Source organism: Lacerta agilis, chromosome 1 (genome assembly GCF_009819535.1).
Source record: "Lacerta agilis isolate rLacAgi1 chromosome 1, rLacAgi1.pri, whole genome shotgun sequence".
In the NCBI taxonomy this organism is placed as follows: Eukaryota; Metazoa; Chordata; class Lepidosauria; order Squamata; family Lacertidae; genus Lacerta; species Lacerta agilis.
This window is the reverse complement of record NC_046312.1, coordinates 94,514,491-94,533,177: the sequence shown is the minus strand read 5'-3', so window position 1 is coordinate 94,533,177 and position 18,687 is coordinate 94,514,491. Positions and strand designations below refer to the sequence as shown.

Below are 18,687 nucleotides of genomic sequence, written 5' to 3'. Positions count from 1 at the left end.
TGAGGCTTTGTAAATAAATTTTATTTAAAGTAAACATTTACTGTTTGTCTTCTTCCTACTGGGAATCACAATTTAAGACATTTTAATCTTGCTTACACCGTATGGCAAAAATTCTTCAGGATTTAATAGCATGGATGAGGTAGCGAATAAAGTCTAAAAAGGCTAAAAAATATGCAACAATGCAGGATCAAGTTTCACAATACAGGGTTTTAAGAAATATTCTTTCAATGTAAAAAGTTACAAGGGTGAAGAAGTTAACAGTTTTGGATGAGGCAGACTGTGAAGGGCTAAGGACTAGATTAAAATCTGAAGATACATTATTCATAGTGTCCATGTTCAAGAAGTGTTTAAAAAAGACACCCATAATTCAAATAAACGTCTTCAAGTATGTAGTACAAAGTTTTGCATTACTGGCGACTGAATATTACATAGTAATTGATGCAGAAGTAGTTACATTATACTGTAACTACAAATTGGATACATGCTCAATAATTATCTAAAACACTTAGCTTAGTGTAGCTAACAGGATTTAAACTTCAGATTTGCTGCTGAAGTGTTTATAACCAATTAGAGCATAAACTGTGCAAGAACAGATGTTTCCAAATAGTGAATCTCTCTCAGACACAAGGATAACTTAATAAAATCTTTACATTAAATACCCAGTAACACTTGCTACTGTACTGAATTTATGCTGAGGTAAATTCCATGCACTTAGGGTTAGCTGGTAAAATGGGACATCGGCTTTTAACAAAAACCCATCAACATTCACTACGGTCATCAATTGTTTAAAAAAGGCAGGTGAATGAAAACAGTAATATGACACAGCCATAAAAATGTATACTAGTGGTTTAATTGGCGAGTGATTATTCAGAGCTGCAAAACCTCCAGTTTTGTTATTACAATCACAAGTACAATTCACGTAGCATACGTGACAGTTCTTTTATTGTCTGAGATAAGGGAAAAGTTGGGATACCAATAATTATTTTTATTGCAAAGATAGAATTCCACCTGTAAAAGAAATATGGCATTTCACTCACATAACACACTTTTTAAAATTCAAAACGTGGCTCTCTGTATGAAATGCTAATGGAAAACAGTGATCCCTGTTCACTAATAACTTAAGTTTTTTAAAAAACTTACTAATTTCACTATACGTTTACGTATTTCAGTTCTTAAATCACGTTAATCTATATAACCATTATTAACAGCTCTGTGTCTCTATTACTGCATCAAGCCAAACATTTAAATGCACTTTCACATCAAAAAGATTATATAAACTTTATTTTTGCTTCCCCTTCTGAAAGCTACTGACATTTCAGCAGTCAACTTGGGTTTGTTTTTCTAATGAAAACAAAATTACAAATGGAGGCCTGAGCAGTTTTCACATTGCCTCACTGGAGATACTGTGTTGTGGCTGACCATCCAGCCACACTTGGTACATAATCCCCCATCAGTGAGGTGCTCTCAGGAAGTGGCTCCCAATAAGGCCTACAGTTTAACAGGAAGTGCCACTTTTATTTATATTTCTGATTGATTTTGATACTAGGGGGGAAAGGTTATGTATATTTGTCATACTTACAAGCAGCTCCAATCCTGAGTATTTATGGTTTATCTAAACATACAAAAATGTATGTACATTTCTCTCCACTTTTGTTGTAAACATTTGTCAGTATACTTTACATATCCCTTCTTTGAAACATGCAAATCATACATACAGTATAAATACACATTAAAAAAAATACACTCATTCATAAACTAAGCAACAAAAACTGTGGCTGGCATATTCAGTTATAAATAATCAATGTGCGAGGCATTCCATACAGCAAAGAGCAGCCATTCAAACCTACTGTTCTCATCTGTGTTTGTGGAAAATACTGTGATTTTTGCACCTTCCAAGTCATTTACAGTATTTATAACACTATCATATGTGGAGATAGGCTCATTTACTATACCTCTTCTCAGAGTGAAGGGTAAAGCAGCACTTACATATATTATATATATATATATATCTATATATAAAGTAGGGTAGCAACTGCTGGGGTTGCACTTATGAAGGTTTCCATTCTAATATTCTTAAATAAAAAAGGAGAAAGGGACCAAAGCAACTGATTACATATTCATTCCTTGGGCACTTAACAGTGAATCCAGCATGTCGAATGTGTCTTTGTAGTCCATATGCTGGCTGTTTGTACTGTACTCGTGACTGGCATCAGGACCGTTCTCCACAGGGTTCTTGTCCAGTTTCACGAGGGTGCTGAGATGTCCGTAGCCCACCTGGTATGCGACAGGGGGAGGAGGGGGTAAGGGAAGGTTAAAAACAGAGTTGAGAGAGGATACATACTGCTTAACAGAGGAAGAACTAGATGAACTACCTGAACTTTTGGAACTTTTGCTCATTTTGGAGTGATGGTTGTGAGAAGCATCATTGATGTACAGCCTCTTTCTTGAAGAGCCGGAACTAGAGGAATTGGCATCACTGCTCAAGCCAACAGGACTCCTCAGAACAGCTGGCGTTAATCCATCACTACTATGTTTAGTGCCACTACTACTGCCACCAGTATGGGAATGGGAATGCTTATGACTGCTACCATGATGGCGGTTTATGGAATGTTCCTTGTGCTTTTCCTTGTTAACATGGGGACTAGAGTGCTTGCTTTTCCCACTGCCCTCATCTGATGAGCTATGCCTTTCTGAGGAAGACACTTTGATTTTCATTTTCAGATCTTCTTTGCTCGAGTTCTTTTCTGTGGGTGGAATGGGTATCCGCAATTTGAGTGACCCACCCTTTTCTTTTTTGTCAGGCATGTGTTTTTCAGGCTTCTCTGCATTTGTAATGGGAATTTTCATTTTAATAGGAGAAGTTACAGAACTGCTACCTGTTGCTTGGGGTTGAGTGTGCTTTTTGTATTGCTGTTCGGGGCCCATATAGTGTTCTCTTACATCCAGTTCGAGGGTTTCTAGCTTGCGTTTCTCTCTGTATTTATCCAATGACATTTTCTGAGGCATTATTACAGGTGCAGATGTCACCTGCCCATGGTATTTGTTTCCCGGTTTGTGCACAGTAGAATGCTCAGAGAGTTTGTCAGCTCTGTGATGTAATCCTGAATGCAACTGCAATGAAGTGCCTGGTTGAAAGTTTATGTTGAACTGTCCACCAGGCAGTGAAGTATCTGGTTTCTGAGAATACATCTGTTCTGTCCTTGTTTGATCTTGGTGCTGAGGCCATTCTTGATGTGCTGACAGACTGTAAGAAGTACCTGGCATTCCTGTGGCCAGTATTGCCAGATTTTCTTGACTATCTTGAACAGAGATACTTCCTGAGTTCAGAGGAACTGGGGCAGGAAATGTGGATGTAGATGGTTTTTGGAAAGTTGCGTTTGCAGATACACCAGCAACAGCATCTACTAAAATGGAATTCTGAACCAAAGATGAACCAAGAAGGGAGTTATCGGATGCCTGGCCATCTCCTTTAGGTTTCCTTGCAGCCTGATTAGCCTACACAAGGATAAAAAGTGTAAAATTAGGACATAATCTGAAGTGTAACATCTACAAATACATCTGGCAGTCAATAGAAGCCACTCAGTTCCAAAACTGAAGAACACGATGCAACTGCAATGAGTTATTTTACTCTGAACCTTGACAAAGAACATTGAGCTCGAAAGCTCAGTGTTTTTGAACATCAGTTGGCTAAATAAAAAAATACTCACTTGGATTAAAATTTCCCTTGTGCAAATTTCTGCTGGGGGAGATGATTATCATAAATTCCTCCTTTACTCTGCACATCCTAAACACCTGCTCCATAGGGTTAGAAGACCCTCTAGAACAGTGTGAGGATACAACAAAAGGGAAATTGGCAAATATCTCTTCCCCTCTTCTTTCCTCAAGTGGAAGCCTCATCTAGACTGAAGATGCTACCTTTTGTGGTAGGGTAACTCTAGGTCTAGCTCACTGCATGTCATTTTCACAAGTGTTTTAGGTTGTTATAATGAATATTTTATCAGTTATATTACTAGAACATCAAAATTCACCTAGCAAGTGATAGATCCGATTCTGGCTTTCAACAAAGCTGAAAGCAGATCAGCAGATGCTTACATATAGTATAGATGAGGCAGTTTCTTTACAAGAATCTCTTACCCTCCAATTCCGAATCCTCTTTAATCTATTGGGAGTTTTCTCCAATATCTGAAGAAACTCATGTGTCAGTTCTGTGAATAAAAACAAAATTAAGTGAAACATCTAAATAACTAGCTTAATTCCTATTAGCAACTTTCAGCACTTTTTGATTACTAGACTTAACAACAGTTGTATAGAATACCACTTGATTGTAAACCCCACCCAAAGTGGCTATCTATTCAATCAAAAGAACCTTGTGTATGCCTGAAACTAGTTTTCTAAGCCACTGCTTAAGGTACTTTTTTGGGGAGGAGGGGGGATTTAAAAAGTACTGGGGGGAATACAATATATTTTAATGCCACTCCTCAGTATAAATCTCCAGTGTGATCCACCCTGGTAAATACACACCCACACCCACACACCCAAAACAGTAAATGCAGCATTATTTTTAAAAGTCAGCATTTTTTAAAAAAGTGTTACATTCAGCATGGATGAAGCTATGATAAAAGAAACTTTCATTACATACTGAAATGGTAAACACCTAGTCTGCAGGTAACTGCCGGATAAGTGCCTTTTTAGCCATCATGGTATAGGTAACAGGAATGTCACAAACAAAGTAACTAAAAACACAAATTTATATAAAAGAATAAAGGAAAACAGATTTTACTTACCGTCAAGTAATTCTAAAGTAACAGAAGGATCTACATATTCCCACCAATGCTTTCCATCAGTTGATACCGGAATCTCCCAGTTGGACCACTTGCAAGCCAAATGTATACAGACACATGCTATCACAGTTGGTTTGTACTGAAGACAAAATGTAGTAAGGTGCAGACTGTAGTTGGAAATGTTTCACAATGGAAGAACAAACGTCAAACATGGAAAAGAACAAAAAACAAGAAGAGAGCACTTATCACCACAGTATTCAAGATATATATTAAGCTGTAAATGTTTTTTTTTTTGTTTTTTTTAATGTACAACTTTGGGACTTTATATTAAAAAACAAAACATACAGGTATTCATACAGAATAATTTAGATCTGTTCCTGCTGATAAAATGGAAGAACTACTACAGTATTCTGTTCTTCCAGCAGTACAGGAACTTAATACACAAGGAAATAAAAATATTAGCATTCATAAATATCAATATTTCTGCAAAAATATACTCCTTCAGATTTTATGGCATTGTAATGTATGTTTCATTTTGAATGTTAATGAAGTAATGTGTAAAGCAACACATAAGGAAAAAATGAAATCTCTGCCAGTCCAGCCTGCAACATAGTTTGCATTCGTCAAACGAGTCATGATTAAGTAAAAAATTCTAGCTGGAAGCAACACAACTGTGGTAATTCCATGTTCTAGCATTGTTTTGAAATTTGACCTAATGGAAAGATATTCATTCTAACAAGTGTGTCCGCCCTAGCAAGTACTTATTGCACAAATATTTGATTATGTGCATATTTACACTAACTATGTCCTAGATCCAGAGATTTAAGCAGAAAAACAATTCCATTTAATCAAGGCAGCCCCACCCAATTCCTCTCATTTCCTTGTCTACTGCAACCTTCAGTGGCCTATCCCAAGCTGTTTCATAGGGTCGACTGTGCCTTAGGATTGGCTTGAGGTGGCAGTGGTGGCGTGGACCCTGGAAAGCCCTGCTGCATGAGCAGAGTTCCACTTTTATTTTCTCTGGATCCAACACAATGAGCTTAAAATCACATGCTCCTTCCTTTTCTCCACACCATAATCAGTTCATAATTAATCATTCAAATTGCAAGCCAGAATAACATAGGCATTTAGTTCCTATTTCAACTCCTCAAACCCTCTTAACAATATCACTTTGAGGGGATATAATTATTTCCTGTATCCTTGCCACACAATGAATCTCTTCCCAGATCTTCAGATTTTTGCTTACATATTTTCAAAATTCATCATTTCCCCCCTCTAAGCCCTCATTTATATTCTCCATTACCGTTTACTTTACTGTAGGCTTCTGCTCCCTCTTTTTATTTCATTCAATCAAACCAATGTCCGAGTTATATCCCAAATGTTTCTCTAATGTCCTAATGTTCTCTCCATTTAAGTTTAACTCTTAGATATTATTTATAAAGTCTTCTTCTTTCACCATTCCATTCTATATCCGCTTCACATAAGTTAAATCTCTGTTATCCTCCTTTTTCTTTCATGCTCTCTCCAAGGCTGGAACTGTGCATCAGAATACAAAGTAACCTATCTCCTTTTTGCAAAGTCTACTTTTTTCTATAAAATTAATGACTAGGCTGGTTAAGATACTGATAAAACACCTATCACACAGCCAGGAGAAATAATACATCAGGATATGGTGTCACTTCCCCCAATTCCTGACTGGTCTTTATCTATGAACCATGAACTGTGAATTAAAATCTAATGATTAATAACAAAATAAGACAACTTCAAACCAGCGGTCATGACTCAAGCTTATTCTAAATCAGTTTTATACCAGCAGATGATTTTTAAACCCACAACTTTTCCATGAGAATGTCATCTGGGCACTTTCCTGAACACTTGCAATTTATTTACATCTCTCTTCCACCTATCCATTTTACTGAAAACCTACTGGCCAGAGGTCATTTTTTACCAATTAATAGTAGGGCGTTTTCCCCACATACATATGTTAAAGAACTAGCCAGCTTCTGCACTACTAAATGTCTTATAGGCTAGTTCTAATGTAGCTGTAACAAAAGCTTCTTTTTTTTTAACTACAGCTGTTATTTGATTTCTTTTTAGAAAAAACAATGCTATTTTATTTTCATTAAGAAAAAAATGCCATTAACTACAAGGGTAAACTAGAAACAGCTTTGTACTTACCAAGATGCTCGGATTTCTAGGTTAAGTTTATCTCTCTGTAATCTTTAGCTGCTATTCAGGCTACCATTTTTAGACTTATGCACTCACAATCGAGAAAAAGTCACCAGAAAGCACCACTACACTTCACATCGTGCATTTAACCCCTTTGTGCCATTAGGCCCTTGTACAATACACCGCACTGCAAACAGGAAGGTACCACCACAGTAGATGGCCCAGTCGCCTGTTGCAACAAGGGTTCGACACAGGTAGGGGACCCTGCAGTAAAGGAAGCTATAGTGTGCTACAACAGTGCAACAAAGAGGTTCAGGATAACAACCTGTTGGTAGCCATGAAATAGGATGTCTGTGCCAAATCCTTGCTTGCTGTAAGAAAAAAACAGAAACAATGAAATTAGACACCAACATAGTTAATTCCCCAAATTAAAATGCTTTCTATGTGAAGATAATACAAGCGGCCCACTTGTAAATGAACACAATGCAAGTCATTGCCAAGGCAAAGTTTGTGTTTACTCAGTTACTCTTCAAACTAACTCTGCTACAAGGTTTCTTGAAACATGAATGTATTTATTTACTCAAAGTAACACAATAAGCTAGCTGCTAGCCAGTACTTCAAAACTCCAGGATAGGGCAACTAGTATGTTTTGAGGTAATTCAGCGATAGATAATTGTCTTCATAGCCTGAGCCTTACAACTCAACTACTAATAGGTTTGCTCTAAGTAAATAATAGATGACCCATCTTGCCAATAAAAATGAAGCTGGAGGTCAGCAAAAAACATCTGATTCTCTATAGTTTTCAGTGGTCACCACCAGTTTTTCACACTGTCACCACCATTACTCTAGCAAAAGGAGGAGACCTTCAGTGTCAGCCAACCTAGAAACTCAGCGTAACATTATGTTGATGATGTACAGATTTTCCATCTTTGCTTTAGCACTGCTGACCCTTTAAGGAAGACAGCTGACAACAGCACCTGTCCACTAGACAGGTGGGCATGGTTTGGGAAAAATGGATTCATAGGCTAAACTGGATGCTCTGGCAAACCAAGACTGGCCCACAGGCTGGAGGCTCCCAACTTATATTGTAGCATGTCATTACAGTGGTACCTCGGTTTAAGAACAATTTTGTTTACAAACTCGGCAAAACCGAATATAGTGTCTTGGTTTGAGAACTCTATCTTGGTCTAAGAATGGAATCCAAAAGCTGGAAGGGCACCAGCGACGGGAGTCCTCATTAGGGAAAACGTGCCTCAGTTTAAGAATGGTTTTGGTTTAAAAACGGACTTCCGGAACGGATTAAATTCGTAAACTGAAGTACCACTGTAGTTCTTTTAATTTGTCAAATGTAGATGTCACAAAACTAAAAGAAGCTTTCTGATCATGTATTCTCCAATCCTGCCCCTTTGAAAGGTGGTGGCAGTGTTGGGATAAAGAACTGCTTCTTCAAAATTCACAAGGTAAAATTACGAGGCCAAACTGCGCTTTCTCAAAAAACTGTCTTCTTCACCTGCACTTTTTCAGATGATGAACTTTTTAAATTATTTTTTAAAATAATAAAATAATATATGTGAAAGTAGGGAAGCAGATAAAGACCTTCTTATAGGCTATTAATGTTTGTAAGAGGGTGACCAGCAAATTCCAATAAACTAATGGATCAGAAAGACTGAGGAAACAGATGCAAAAGCCATTTTTATAATGCTGTCTTGCTAAATTCTTCTAATTTAATGTAATAGTCACCTTAAAAAAGCACCTTTTAAGGTATTACCATAGCATCTCAATTCTAATCCTTCATTTTCAGGCAAGTATAACTTAAAAAAGAAAAAGAAAAATCAGGAGTGGGCAGCCTGGGAGACCTTGGCTTAATTTCATGGACATAGAAAGGACAAAATGTGGGGAGGGGGAGGTGTGGCACAAAGAAAAATGAGTGCCTCCTCCCACTTCTGGTACTAGGTCCATACACTTTTTACTCCAACACTACCTACCATAGACTACTCAGAAGGAATATAGCCCCAGGCAGAAAAAGGTTGCCCACAATTGTTTAAAATTCAGGGAACTTTGGCTCAGTTTTCACTATGACTGTGACACATCATTTAATCCATATGCAGTCCAGAAATTAGGCAGGTCTACCTCATTAAAAAGAAAGAATAAAAATAAATATATTACAATTGATTAAGAGGGGAGGCCTAGGAGAAAAGTATTTGCAGATCTAGAAAGGGAAAAGAGTCAGAACAGTTAATGCTGTGAAAACTGACCAATGCTTCAAAACCAACTATGTATTGCAAGTACATAATAATTTCCATCTATGGCATGTTATCTGGCTTGCTTTGCAAAAAGAAAAATCCTTTATCCCCAATTCCACTGATTGTATATGGATGCCTACCTTATTCTCTGATCACCTTACAGCAAAATCACCCGTATCAGCAATATCTACAAAATATGTACCTGGAGGGCCAATTTTTACTTTAAAAACACACCACACAATTTATAAACTACATATCCTTTATATATCCAAGTAAAAACAAAACCTAGTAGTGATTTACTCACAGCAGAAGTAATATTCCAGAAACAGATTTAGTAAGTCACACCACCTTCCTACAGAGATGTAGGGAATAATCAGTTAAATTGTTACTGACCTCTCACTAACTGCGTACATTTCACAACATCTGTGTGTGGATGCTCAATGGTAATCTCAAAACCTGAAAAATTAAATGTGTTATTTCACAAACTTACATTATATATGTCCATAAATTTAAAAGTACCTGGGGTCATGTTTCTTTCAAGTGCCTAGATTAATAATCTCATAACTACTAAAGTAAGTTTAGGGTACTTGCACTGAATGCTTTTTTAAAAAAATGTAAACAGTTATACTGCTTAGTTACTATGTTTACATTTATTGCAGTTAAGTGTGGTTATACTAGATTAACTCTGAAAGGACAGGCTATAAACATGGTGCAAAGACAAGAATAAAATGGCTTCTATGATCAGATTGCTCCTAATGTTGTGTGTCCATCAATCAAATGTGCAAGTATTCTATTACTGGAACTACACTGTAATGTGAAGATGTTACTGGCTATACAGTTGCTTTAAGAATATCATATGTACATTTAATACACTTACCTAAAGTTTGAAGCATTATTGTTTCAAGTATAACCAGCTCTTGGGCCTGCTGAAGGTATGCCTAATAATAAAGAAAAATGCTGAAGCATCAATACAGCAACTTTAACAAGTTAATAATACCAAGGTATATACCAAATAAACTGATTGGCTATCAACACTTATTTTGGGGTACACATCACAACCACCAAGAGAGCAAGAAACTATTTCCTCTCATGCTTTAGTTTCTTTCATGACGTCTTATCATCATCATCATTCTTTATTCGACCGTCAGTCAGGGAAAAAAATACATTTACATGACATCTTAAAACACACAGTTCTGATTAGCCTCATCACAACAGTTATCTCTAATATGCATAGCAATATTTGGGATGTTCAGACATTTATTTCCCTTTCTTTCCTCTAAGCACAGTGAGATTAGAAATGGTTCCTGGCCTCAAACCCTCTTCTCAACGTTCTTATGTTCCTTTCAACTGTATGAAAAGGCAAGGCTTGAACAGAGTATGCTGTTTGTATATTTCCCTAACCAGCAAAGTGCTTAAATAAATGCACAACACCCGGTTTAGGTTTTGAAAGGAGCTCAATACAGGAAGGAAGGAGGCACACTGAGACTCCTGCTCTCATCACATGTAGAGGTGAGATAGAGAACATAATGTCTGAATAGCTCAATATTTTATGAGAAGAGATGGTCATCTGAGGTAAGTGGGAAAAAATGTGTAAAATGGCAAAGTCTGCCAATAAAGCAAAAAGCAAACATTTTCCCCCAGTTGAAACATTTTTTCAATTAAAAAAGTTGTTTTGATTTCAACTATTAGGACAGGCGGCTGCTAATGTTCCATAATAATCATTTAATATTAAGTAGAAATGTATTATCTGTGAATTCAAATATGCAATGGGAAGGAACAACGCTGCTTACAATTCTGCCAAGACTAAATGAAAAAGGGAAAAGCTGACCGTCTTTTAAAGTGTCAGTTATGCTTTATGAAGATTGATGTGTACGTACATCACTCTTTGTGTCCAGCTCTTGATGATGAAGGCAAGCATGTGCTACTTTGATAACATGTTCGAGTTTTCGTGGCTGTTCTTCCACTTTTGCAGCCAAAAATAATGCAGTAGGAGATATAATCTGTCAGACAAAAAATGCTTCAGTCAGAACAATGTTGCAACACATCTCCCATAAAATTAGTTACCTCTAACAAATGGGTACATCTTAAAACAAGTGTGATAAAGCCTTGTGGAAGTTGAAAATTACAGCGGTACCTCGGGTTAGAGACACTTCAAGTTACAGACTCCGCTAACCCAGAAATAGTACCTCGGGTTAAGAACTTTGCTTCAGGATGGGAACAGAAATCACACGGCAGTGGCACAGCGGCAGCGGGAGGCCCCATTAGCTAAAGTGGTACCTCAGGTTAAGAACAGTTTCAAGTTAAGAACGGACCTCCAGAACGAATTAAGTTCTTAACCCGAGGTACCACTGTACGCTACATTCTGCCATCTAGAAATATTAGAATGTAGCACTTTTCGTGAAATGGCCTTTATAGAATCAACAAAAGCACAAGACTTACTGAAAGTGTTTAATATCCTATGCAGCAAAGATTGCCAATATGTATTTATCTTCATTTCTACTGTTTCAATGCAACAGGTGAGAGGTTGCAACTGCTTCAAGTCTTGCAGCCAATTGTTATTTGAACCAAAGTTTGTGGTGTGACTATTTTTGTCACTTTGGTGTTAATTGCTCAACCCACTCTCTATGTCAGCCCTCCCCTCAAGGGTATGCTATGATTTAAACCAAGACAACCAGTACAACTGTGGATGATCTATATATCAAGAAGATAGGGAGCATGATGACCCTTCCAATTCTCCTGTACTCCCTAGTACAGGAGCTTTCCATCATTCTAGATCACTGTTGTGGGCAAGGAGATTCAGCTCCTACTGAACAAGGAGGCTACAAATGATGGTATACAAAACTCCTGGACTGCCCCATGTGAGTTATCCTGTGGAGTTCCACAGGGTTCTATCTTATCTTTTAATATCTATAATAAATCATCAAATGAGTTCACCATGGGTTTGGGGGCATGGAGTCATCAGTTTGCTAATGACACTCAGCTCTGTTTTCCCATTCTGTTTGCATCAGGCATGCCAATGATCTTCTTGCTTGGTTGCTTAGGCTCAGTGAGGGCCTGGATGAGTGTGTGCAATACAGATAAGTATCAGATATTGACACTGGGAAGTTTTATTGATCAGGGCTTAGGAACAATTCCAAAACTTAAGGAAGTCACACTCAAGAATTTGTCTTCACCCAACACTCCTTTTGTATGTCCACGTGGAGCTGTGGCTAGGAATGTAGTACATCAGTTTTTGCTGATATGCCAGCTCTACACTTTGAGACTAAGCATCTGTCACTGTCACAGTCACACATAACATGGTAACTTATCTCAACTACTATAATGCCCTTTGAAGTGTGGCTGCCACTGGGCACTGAACAGAAACCTCAGATGGCCTAGGGTGCAGCGGCACAAAATGGTCAGTCGCTGTGAGTTGGTGATATTATTTACTCATGAATTCCATTGTTGGTTTGTGTCCAGGCCTGCATTTCCCAACTTAGTGCCAGCTAGGTGTTTTGAACATCACCCCCCCCCTCCAGCATAGTTGATGGGAATTGTTGTCCAAACACATCTTAAGGGCACCAGGTTGGTTGAGAATATGGAAAGTACAGTTCTTCGCATTTGAACCAGAGTCAAGACTGCTTTTGAAAGCACCTTCTCAAAAATACTGCCCCTCCCTGCAAGGAGTCAAAATCAGCAGAAGATATGTTGCCTTTGGTGCTGCCATCATATGAAGTGAGAACATATGTAACCTCAAACAAGCATATTTTTGGTGAACTGTACAATTCCCTCCCTTAAAGTGTCCCACCAGATGCTTTCCAGAATTTGTGCATGTATGATATATCAAGCCTTTACAAAGTTTTAATTCTGTTTGCCTTTCCCCCAAGTAGTGCTCTAAGCCACAGTTTCCCAAACTTGGGTTTTTGGACTACAACTCCCATCATCCCTAGCTAGCAGGACCAGTGGTCAGAGATGATGGGAATTGTAGTCCAAAAACATCTGCAGACCCAAGTTTGGGAAACACTGCTCTAAGCAACTAATTTGTCCATACTTGGACCCTAAAGTTATTTAGCTTTGCAGCAATTAGCATTCTGCCACCAATGTTTACAGTTTCTCCAAGTTTTTAAAGCATGGCAGCCTGCTAAAGTTCCTTGCGAAACAGTAATATCTTCTGCCCATTTACTGCATTTCCCCCTTTGTCCTAAAAAAAGCCTTTTATAACAAATTTTAGCCACAAGTAGTATCATGTCCAAACACTTTTAAAGAATATCTAACACTGATGAATCCTTACGGGATACACTGTTTACATTACAGCTATTTATCAGAATAATCATAGAATCTATTCAGTAGCAGTGAAAAATAGGACAAAAACAGTATTAGAATCAAAGGCTCATACTGTGTACTATTTCAACCAGACAATCTATGTTTCTTAAAGCAAAATTTAAGTCCTCTAATATGGCTAACACACCCTTATCAGCAAGGGAGAAGGATGCTACCTACAAGTGAAACTCGAAAAATTAGAATATCGTGGAAAAGTCCATTTATGTAAGCAATTGTTTTCCTTAGCTACTGGAGTTTAATATATGAGATAGACTCATGACATGCAAAGCAAGATATGTCAAGCCTTTATTTGTTATAATTGTGATGATTATGGCGTACAGCTGATGAAAACCCCAAAGGTGAAATTGTTAATTTGGGGTTCTCATCAGCTGTACGCCATAATCATCACAATTATAACAAATAAAGGCTTGACATATCTCGCTTTGCATGTCATGAGTCTATCTCGTATATTAGTTTCACCTTTTAAGTTGAATTACTGAAAGAAATGAACCTCTCCACAATATTCTAATTTTTTGAGTTTCACCTGTATAACCATCAAGCTCCATCTGCAACATCTAGCCTGTGTGAGCATCTGTCTGCAAACCCATGGCCATTTCTGGCTATTACAGAAGACAGGAGTACTTTGTCTAGGCGTCCTGAAGTTTCTAAGCTACATAAGCTGCCAACAAGATGACTAAACAAACCTATGATTGCTGGAATAACAAAGCAAGAGTAATACCAGAAACTAGACTCTTGGTCAGAGCACCATATTCAACACCTTGGCTGCAAGCAAAGGGGGAGCTTGCTTGTAGAAATGACAAACCACATTTACAACCAGGGTTTTCTTTCTACCCAGGCAATATCAATAGCTTGTCTATGCAAGTACAGTCATACCTTGGTTCTTGAACGCCTTGGTACTCATACATTTTGGCTCCCAAACGCCCAAAACCCGGAAGTGTTCCGGTTTTCAAACATTTCTCAGAAGCCGAATGTCCGACATGGCTTCCACTTGAGTGCAGGAAGCTCCTGCAACCAATCGGAAGCCACACCTTGGTTTTCAAACTGTTTCAGGAGTCAAACAGACCTCCAAAACAGATTACGCTCAAGAACCAAGGTACGACTGTATGGCCACAATAAATGCAACAAACCTGCAGCTATGCACACAACTGCCTCATGTGTATGCAAAAACTACTTTGGATCACAGCCCTTGGCTTCCATGTTCAACACTACAGCATTTTTATTTCTTATATCCCAGTTTTGAAAATACTGCATTTTAACACCTATTACAAAAATGTAAGCATTCATTATTATCCACTCCAAATGATACAAAAGTAGATAAGGGGCACTACAATCTACTTAAACTTACTTACAATAAACTCCCACTGTGTTTATGTTAATTACATTTGTAAAGAAATTTCATTACTGAACTTTTTAGAAATACCTTTAAGGCTCTTGTTAGTTTCTGGAGGACATGAGAGACTGCAACTTACAAGGCACATTGGCACAGGTCTATCAGGTTCCAATTTCATTATGAACCACAAGCTCCACTCCAGTTTATAAGCAGCTGGTGTTGTATCCAACATTCTGTAAGCAGAACTCTGTACACAGTATAGCCAGACTTCCCCTTCCTCTCCTCCCCCAACACCCACAAAAATCTTGTATGGAGGGTCTTCTCAAACTTCTGGAGATTTTGGGGGGGGGGGCACACAGGGAAAAGTTTCACCTCACAAGTGGACATCTCTTGTATTACAGGGACAGGAATACTGGACACTGCCCATGGCTTCCAAGTGCTGCTATTATGCATCCTTCACTGGCATTAATGCCCCCCAAATGAACTGATTGGAGCATAAATTTTCCAAACTCTCTTAACTCACAGAGCTGTGAAAGAATCTCCCTAACCATGGCCATCCACTCATTTGAGATTCTAAGCAAGACACACACTCAGCTAAATCAAAATCAGCACATCATTTTTAGTTCATGAAGAGATACGAATAGTAAACAAGATTTTATAAATGAGATTCTCTTACCATAGGTGACTATTTACAAGCAGAAATAACAGTATTATAAACCGTCTAAGGTACAAGACTGAGATTAACTAATGTCAAAGAAATTTTTAAATAAATGCTACATATCCCACAAATGTAACATTGAAAAAATAGCACTGTTCTTATTAAAGGCTTAGATGTACTTACATTTCTATTAAATTTTGTGAAGGAATGATGCATATAAAACCTGTGCATGTAAACAATTGCAGTATTAATTGTAAGTTGAGATCTAAAAAGAGAGTTAAGGAAGTTTTGTTTAAGTACCCAAATTAGAATTCTCTCTCCAAGTGCTTAAATTGAACCATAAGTCACAATATGTAAAAGACAAGACTAATTTATTTTCTTCATTTCATTCAGATATAACTTTAAAATATCTGTTAAATTAACAGGGGACCACACTTTATGACCCAAACTTCACTGGGCTGTATCTAGTCCAGGGCTCACAGATGAATTGTGCCCCCATCCCCCAAAGGGTAAAACCACTCACAAGAAAGGCTGGAATGCAGGGCAAGAAGCTTCATTGGGAGTGGTGAATTCAGAAAATCAGGAATGTTGTGTTTGCAATCACACTGCATTGGCTGTAACTTATTCATATTTTTAAGTTAATACTAGTATTTTTTTTACTTGTACACAGCCATTCTGGGTGGTTGGTACATTGTCATTGTTGATATCTTTCAAAGACGTATATTAAAGCTTTCAAGATTTTCAGATTATTCCACATTTTAGTCTACATTATGTTTGTTGGGAAAAGCCACACAAAGTTTATTGTTTTAGAAATAATTAACTTTCTGCAAGTATTCCTAGTGTAGGAAACTGTAAATAAGTCATCACTGTAAGTCTAGGAAAGCTGTTGCTAATCAAGGCATCCAGTCACATATTCACAATGTTTATTTGTCAAACAAGAACACAGAGTGGGTTCACAAAGTTATCTACACAGGACTTACAGGAAATTTGTGATGGGTGATTAAGCTTTACTGTAATAAGTTTGTTGCATTCTGTGAAAGTGGGTTTGAGGATAAAGTTAGCCTACTAGTTAATATGACCAATGGGGGGAAATGTTTGTCCAACCTATTATAGCAGATTATCCTTGCTAAAAATAATTTTAAAAATCTGTGATTATGCCTAAATTCTGCAGATAAAGCAAGTTTTTAGAATAAGCCTGTCATTCCTGATTTCAGACAACTGAAGGCGTTGTATAAACACCCAATACATTCTACAGTGCCTAACCTTTCTTTTGAAATAATGGACCTTTTGCAGTACTTTGACCATTTTTTAAAAAAGTTTTTATTTCAGAACAATAATGGGGGGAGCATTTGCTAGGCTGCGGAAAGGCTGCCCTGTGTGATCTCCTCAATCCACATGCTAGGAGAAGCATCTAATCTCCTCCACTTGAATGTGTGTACGGAGGGGCAGGCTTCTGCTGGGCAAGGTACCTTTTCATACCTATCTCAATTATTCTCAATTTACAAAAAAGAAAAACAGCAACCAACCCACAGAACTTACTAAAAACTTACTATCTAAACCTAAGATTAAGAAGAAACCCCATAACGTATGTACAGAACAATTTAGCTGAAAGAAGACGGCTGCACTTCAAAAGGCCATAGTTTCTATGCGCCATGGGGCGACAACTACAGAAACAAAAAGCCTTATTTTCAGCCCCACACAGAACTCACAAGGCACAAAAACACACACGAGGCAGTACAGGTCACCCTGTGCCAGCAGGGTCTGGGGCCTGCAAGGCCACCGCGCCGAGCCGTTAACGCAACCGCCGAACTAAATCCTTCCTTTCTCCCCGACTCCCGGGGGATCCTGTGGCGCCTCCCTCCCACCCACCCCCTCAGCCGGAGAAGAAGGGAAAGGCGAGCCAGGAGGAGGAGGAGGAGGAGCCAGAGCAGGCGAGGCCTCCTCGGCTCCCCAAAGGGGCCGCCTGCCTGGAGGAAAAACGGGGTGGGGGTGGGGAGCAGCCGGAGAGGGTCTTTCCCGCCCATTTAGGCCCGCGACCATCCCTCCCCGTTCCTCTGCCCGCCGCCTTCGCCCCAGAAGGATACACGTTGAGGCGCTGGCCCATGTCCTGGATGAGGTTGGCTGCCTGCTGCCGGTACGAGAGCTCCTTGTCGGCCTCGACGCCGCAGCGCCGAGACGGCGTGTTCTCCAGCTGCTCCCTGCTGAAGAACCAGCGAGGGGTTCCAGGGCCGCCGCCGCCTCCTCCTCCTCCTCCGCCGCCGCCGTTTCCTCCGCCAGGCCCGCGCGACGCTGAACTCGCGCCAGGTCCGGAACCCGCCACAGCCGCCGCCATGACACAACCACTTCCTCCTCCTCCAGCAGCGGCAACCGGCACGCCCGACTCCGCCTCCTCCTCCGTCGCGGCCTCTCTCGCGACAACTCAGAATCCCGCGAGGAAGAACACGGGGCTTCCGCTCCTCTCCGGCTTTATGTATGCATATACAGTACTGTATAAACAACAACACCCCAAAACCATAGAGTTGTCCATAGACTCTGAATGAGCCGCAGAGTCGGCAAGGGCGCGTTACTCTTTGGCTGTTCTCTCTCTATGGTGATGGTGCGGCTCGTCTTCAGATTTTGCCTCAGAGGAATCGAATAGCAGCAATAAGTACAGTATTGAGCCCTGCCGGCTGCTGCCTGGAGGCTTAACTTCTCGGTTCCTTTACTCTTCCTTACCCGCCTTTTCTTTCCCCCTCAAGACAAAATGTAAGGGAGGAAAAGGAGGATTTCAGCGGTGCTGTGGAATTTAAGGCGGTCTGATGCGAAAGGGGACAGGTCTGAGCTTCCCATGATATATGCTCAGTTTAGTGCAGACATTTGCTGTGTTCTATTCACTTGAATGCAGACACGTGGCCCTTTCACTACTCAGAAAGAAGAAGTGTGCATGCACACGAAACGTCATACCAATAACAAACTTAGTTGGTCTCTAAGGTGCTACTGCAAGGAATTTTTTATTTTATTTTGTTACTACTCTGACTGTAGCCCTATGCAGACATGGGGGGTAAGCCTGACTGAACGCAGTGGGATTTACTTACAAGGAAGCATGAATGGGCTTCTATGAATGGGGCTGCAAGTAATGGTGCTGAAGCACCTTCCTTGAGATATCCTTCTGCCCACCCAGTTGCTAAGCAGCAATTTGAGTAGGCA

General features: G+C 39.3%; 2 protein-coding genes across 2 annotated transcripts in view; one reads left to right on the top strand and one right to left on the bottom strand.

The window, feature by feature from the left end:
• Window positions 1-17,833, bottom strand: CCNT2 (cyclin T2). Its single transcript, XM_033148683.1, has 10 exons — window positions 17,586-17,833; window positions 15,685-15,766; window positions 11,071-11,193; window positions 10,071-10,131; window positions 9,587-9,649; window positions 7,276-7,321; window positions 4,785-4,948; window positions 4,135-4,205; window positions 2,373-3,495; window positions 1-2,274 (listed from the first exon to the last, which is right to left on the bottom strand). The coding sequence occupies exons 1-10, from the start codon at window positions 17,831-17,833 to the stop codon at window positions 2,210-2,212; spliced, it is 2,046 nt and encodes a 681-aa protein (XP_033004574.1). The 3' UTR covers window positions 1-2,209.
• A 513-nt stretch (window positions 17,834-18,346) lies between these two features.
• TMEM163 (transmembrane protein 163) overlaps window positions 18,347-18,687 on the top strand; it is a 106,937-nt gene continuing 106,596 nt past the window's right edge. Inside the window, exons 1-2 of the mRNA XM_033163873.1 lie at window positions 18,347-18,400; window positions 18,507-18,541. Coding sequence (XP_033019764.1) covers window positions 18,535-18,541 — 7 coding nt within the window. The 5' untranslated portion in view covers window positions 18,347-18,400; window positions 18,507-18,534. The remainder of the gene's footprint in view (window positions 18,401-18,506; window positions 18,542-18,687) is intronic.

Excerpts from the sequence above, each read along its gene's own strand:
- CCNT2 (XM_033148683.1), bottom strand. The coding sequence starts at position 17,833 with ATGGCGGCGGCTGTGGCGGGTTCCGGACCTGGCGCGAGTTCAGCGTCG. Across the intron at positions 3,496-4,134 it reads AGAGGATTCGGAATTGGAGG|GCTAATCAGGCTGCAAGGAA; the intron begins GTAAGAGATTCT and ends ATCCTTGTGTAG. Across the intron at positions 2,275-2,372 it reads CAAAAGTTCCAAAAGTTCAG|GTGGGCTACGGACATCTCAG; the intron begins GTAGTTCATCTA and ends GTCGCATACCAG.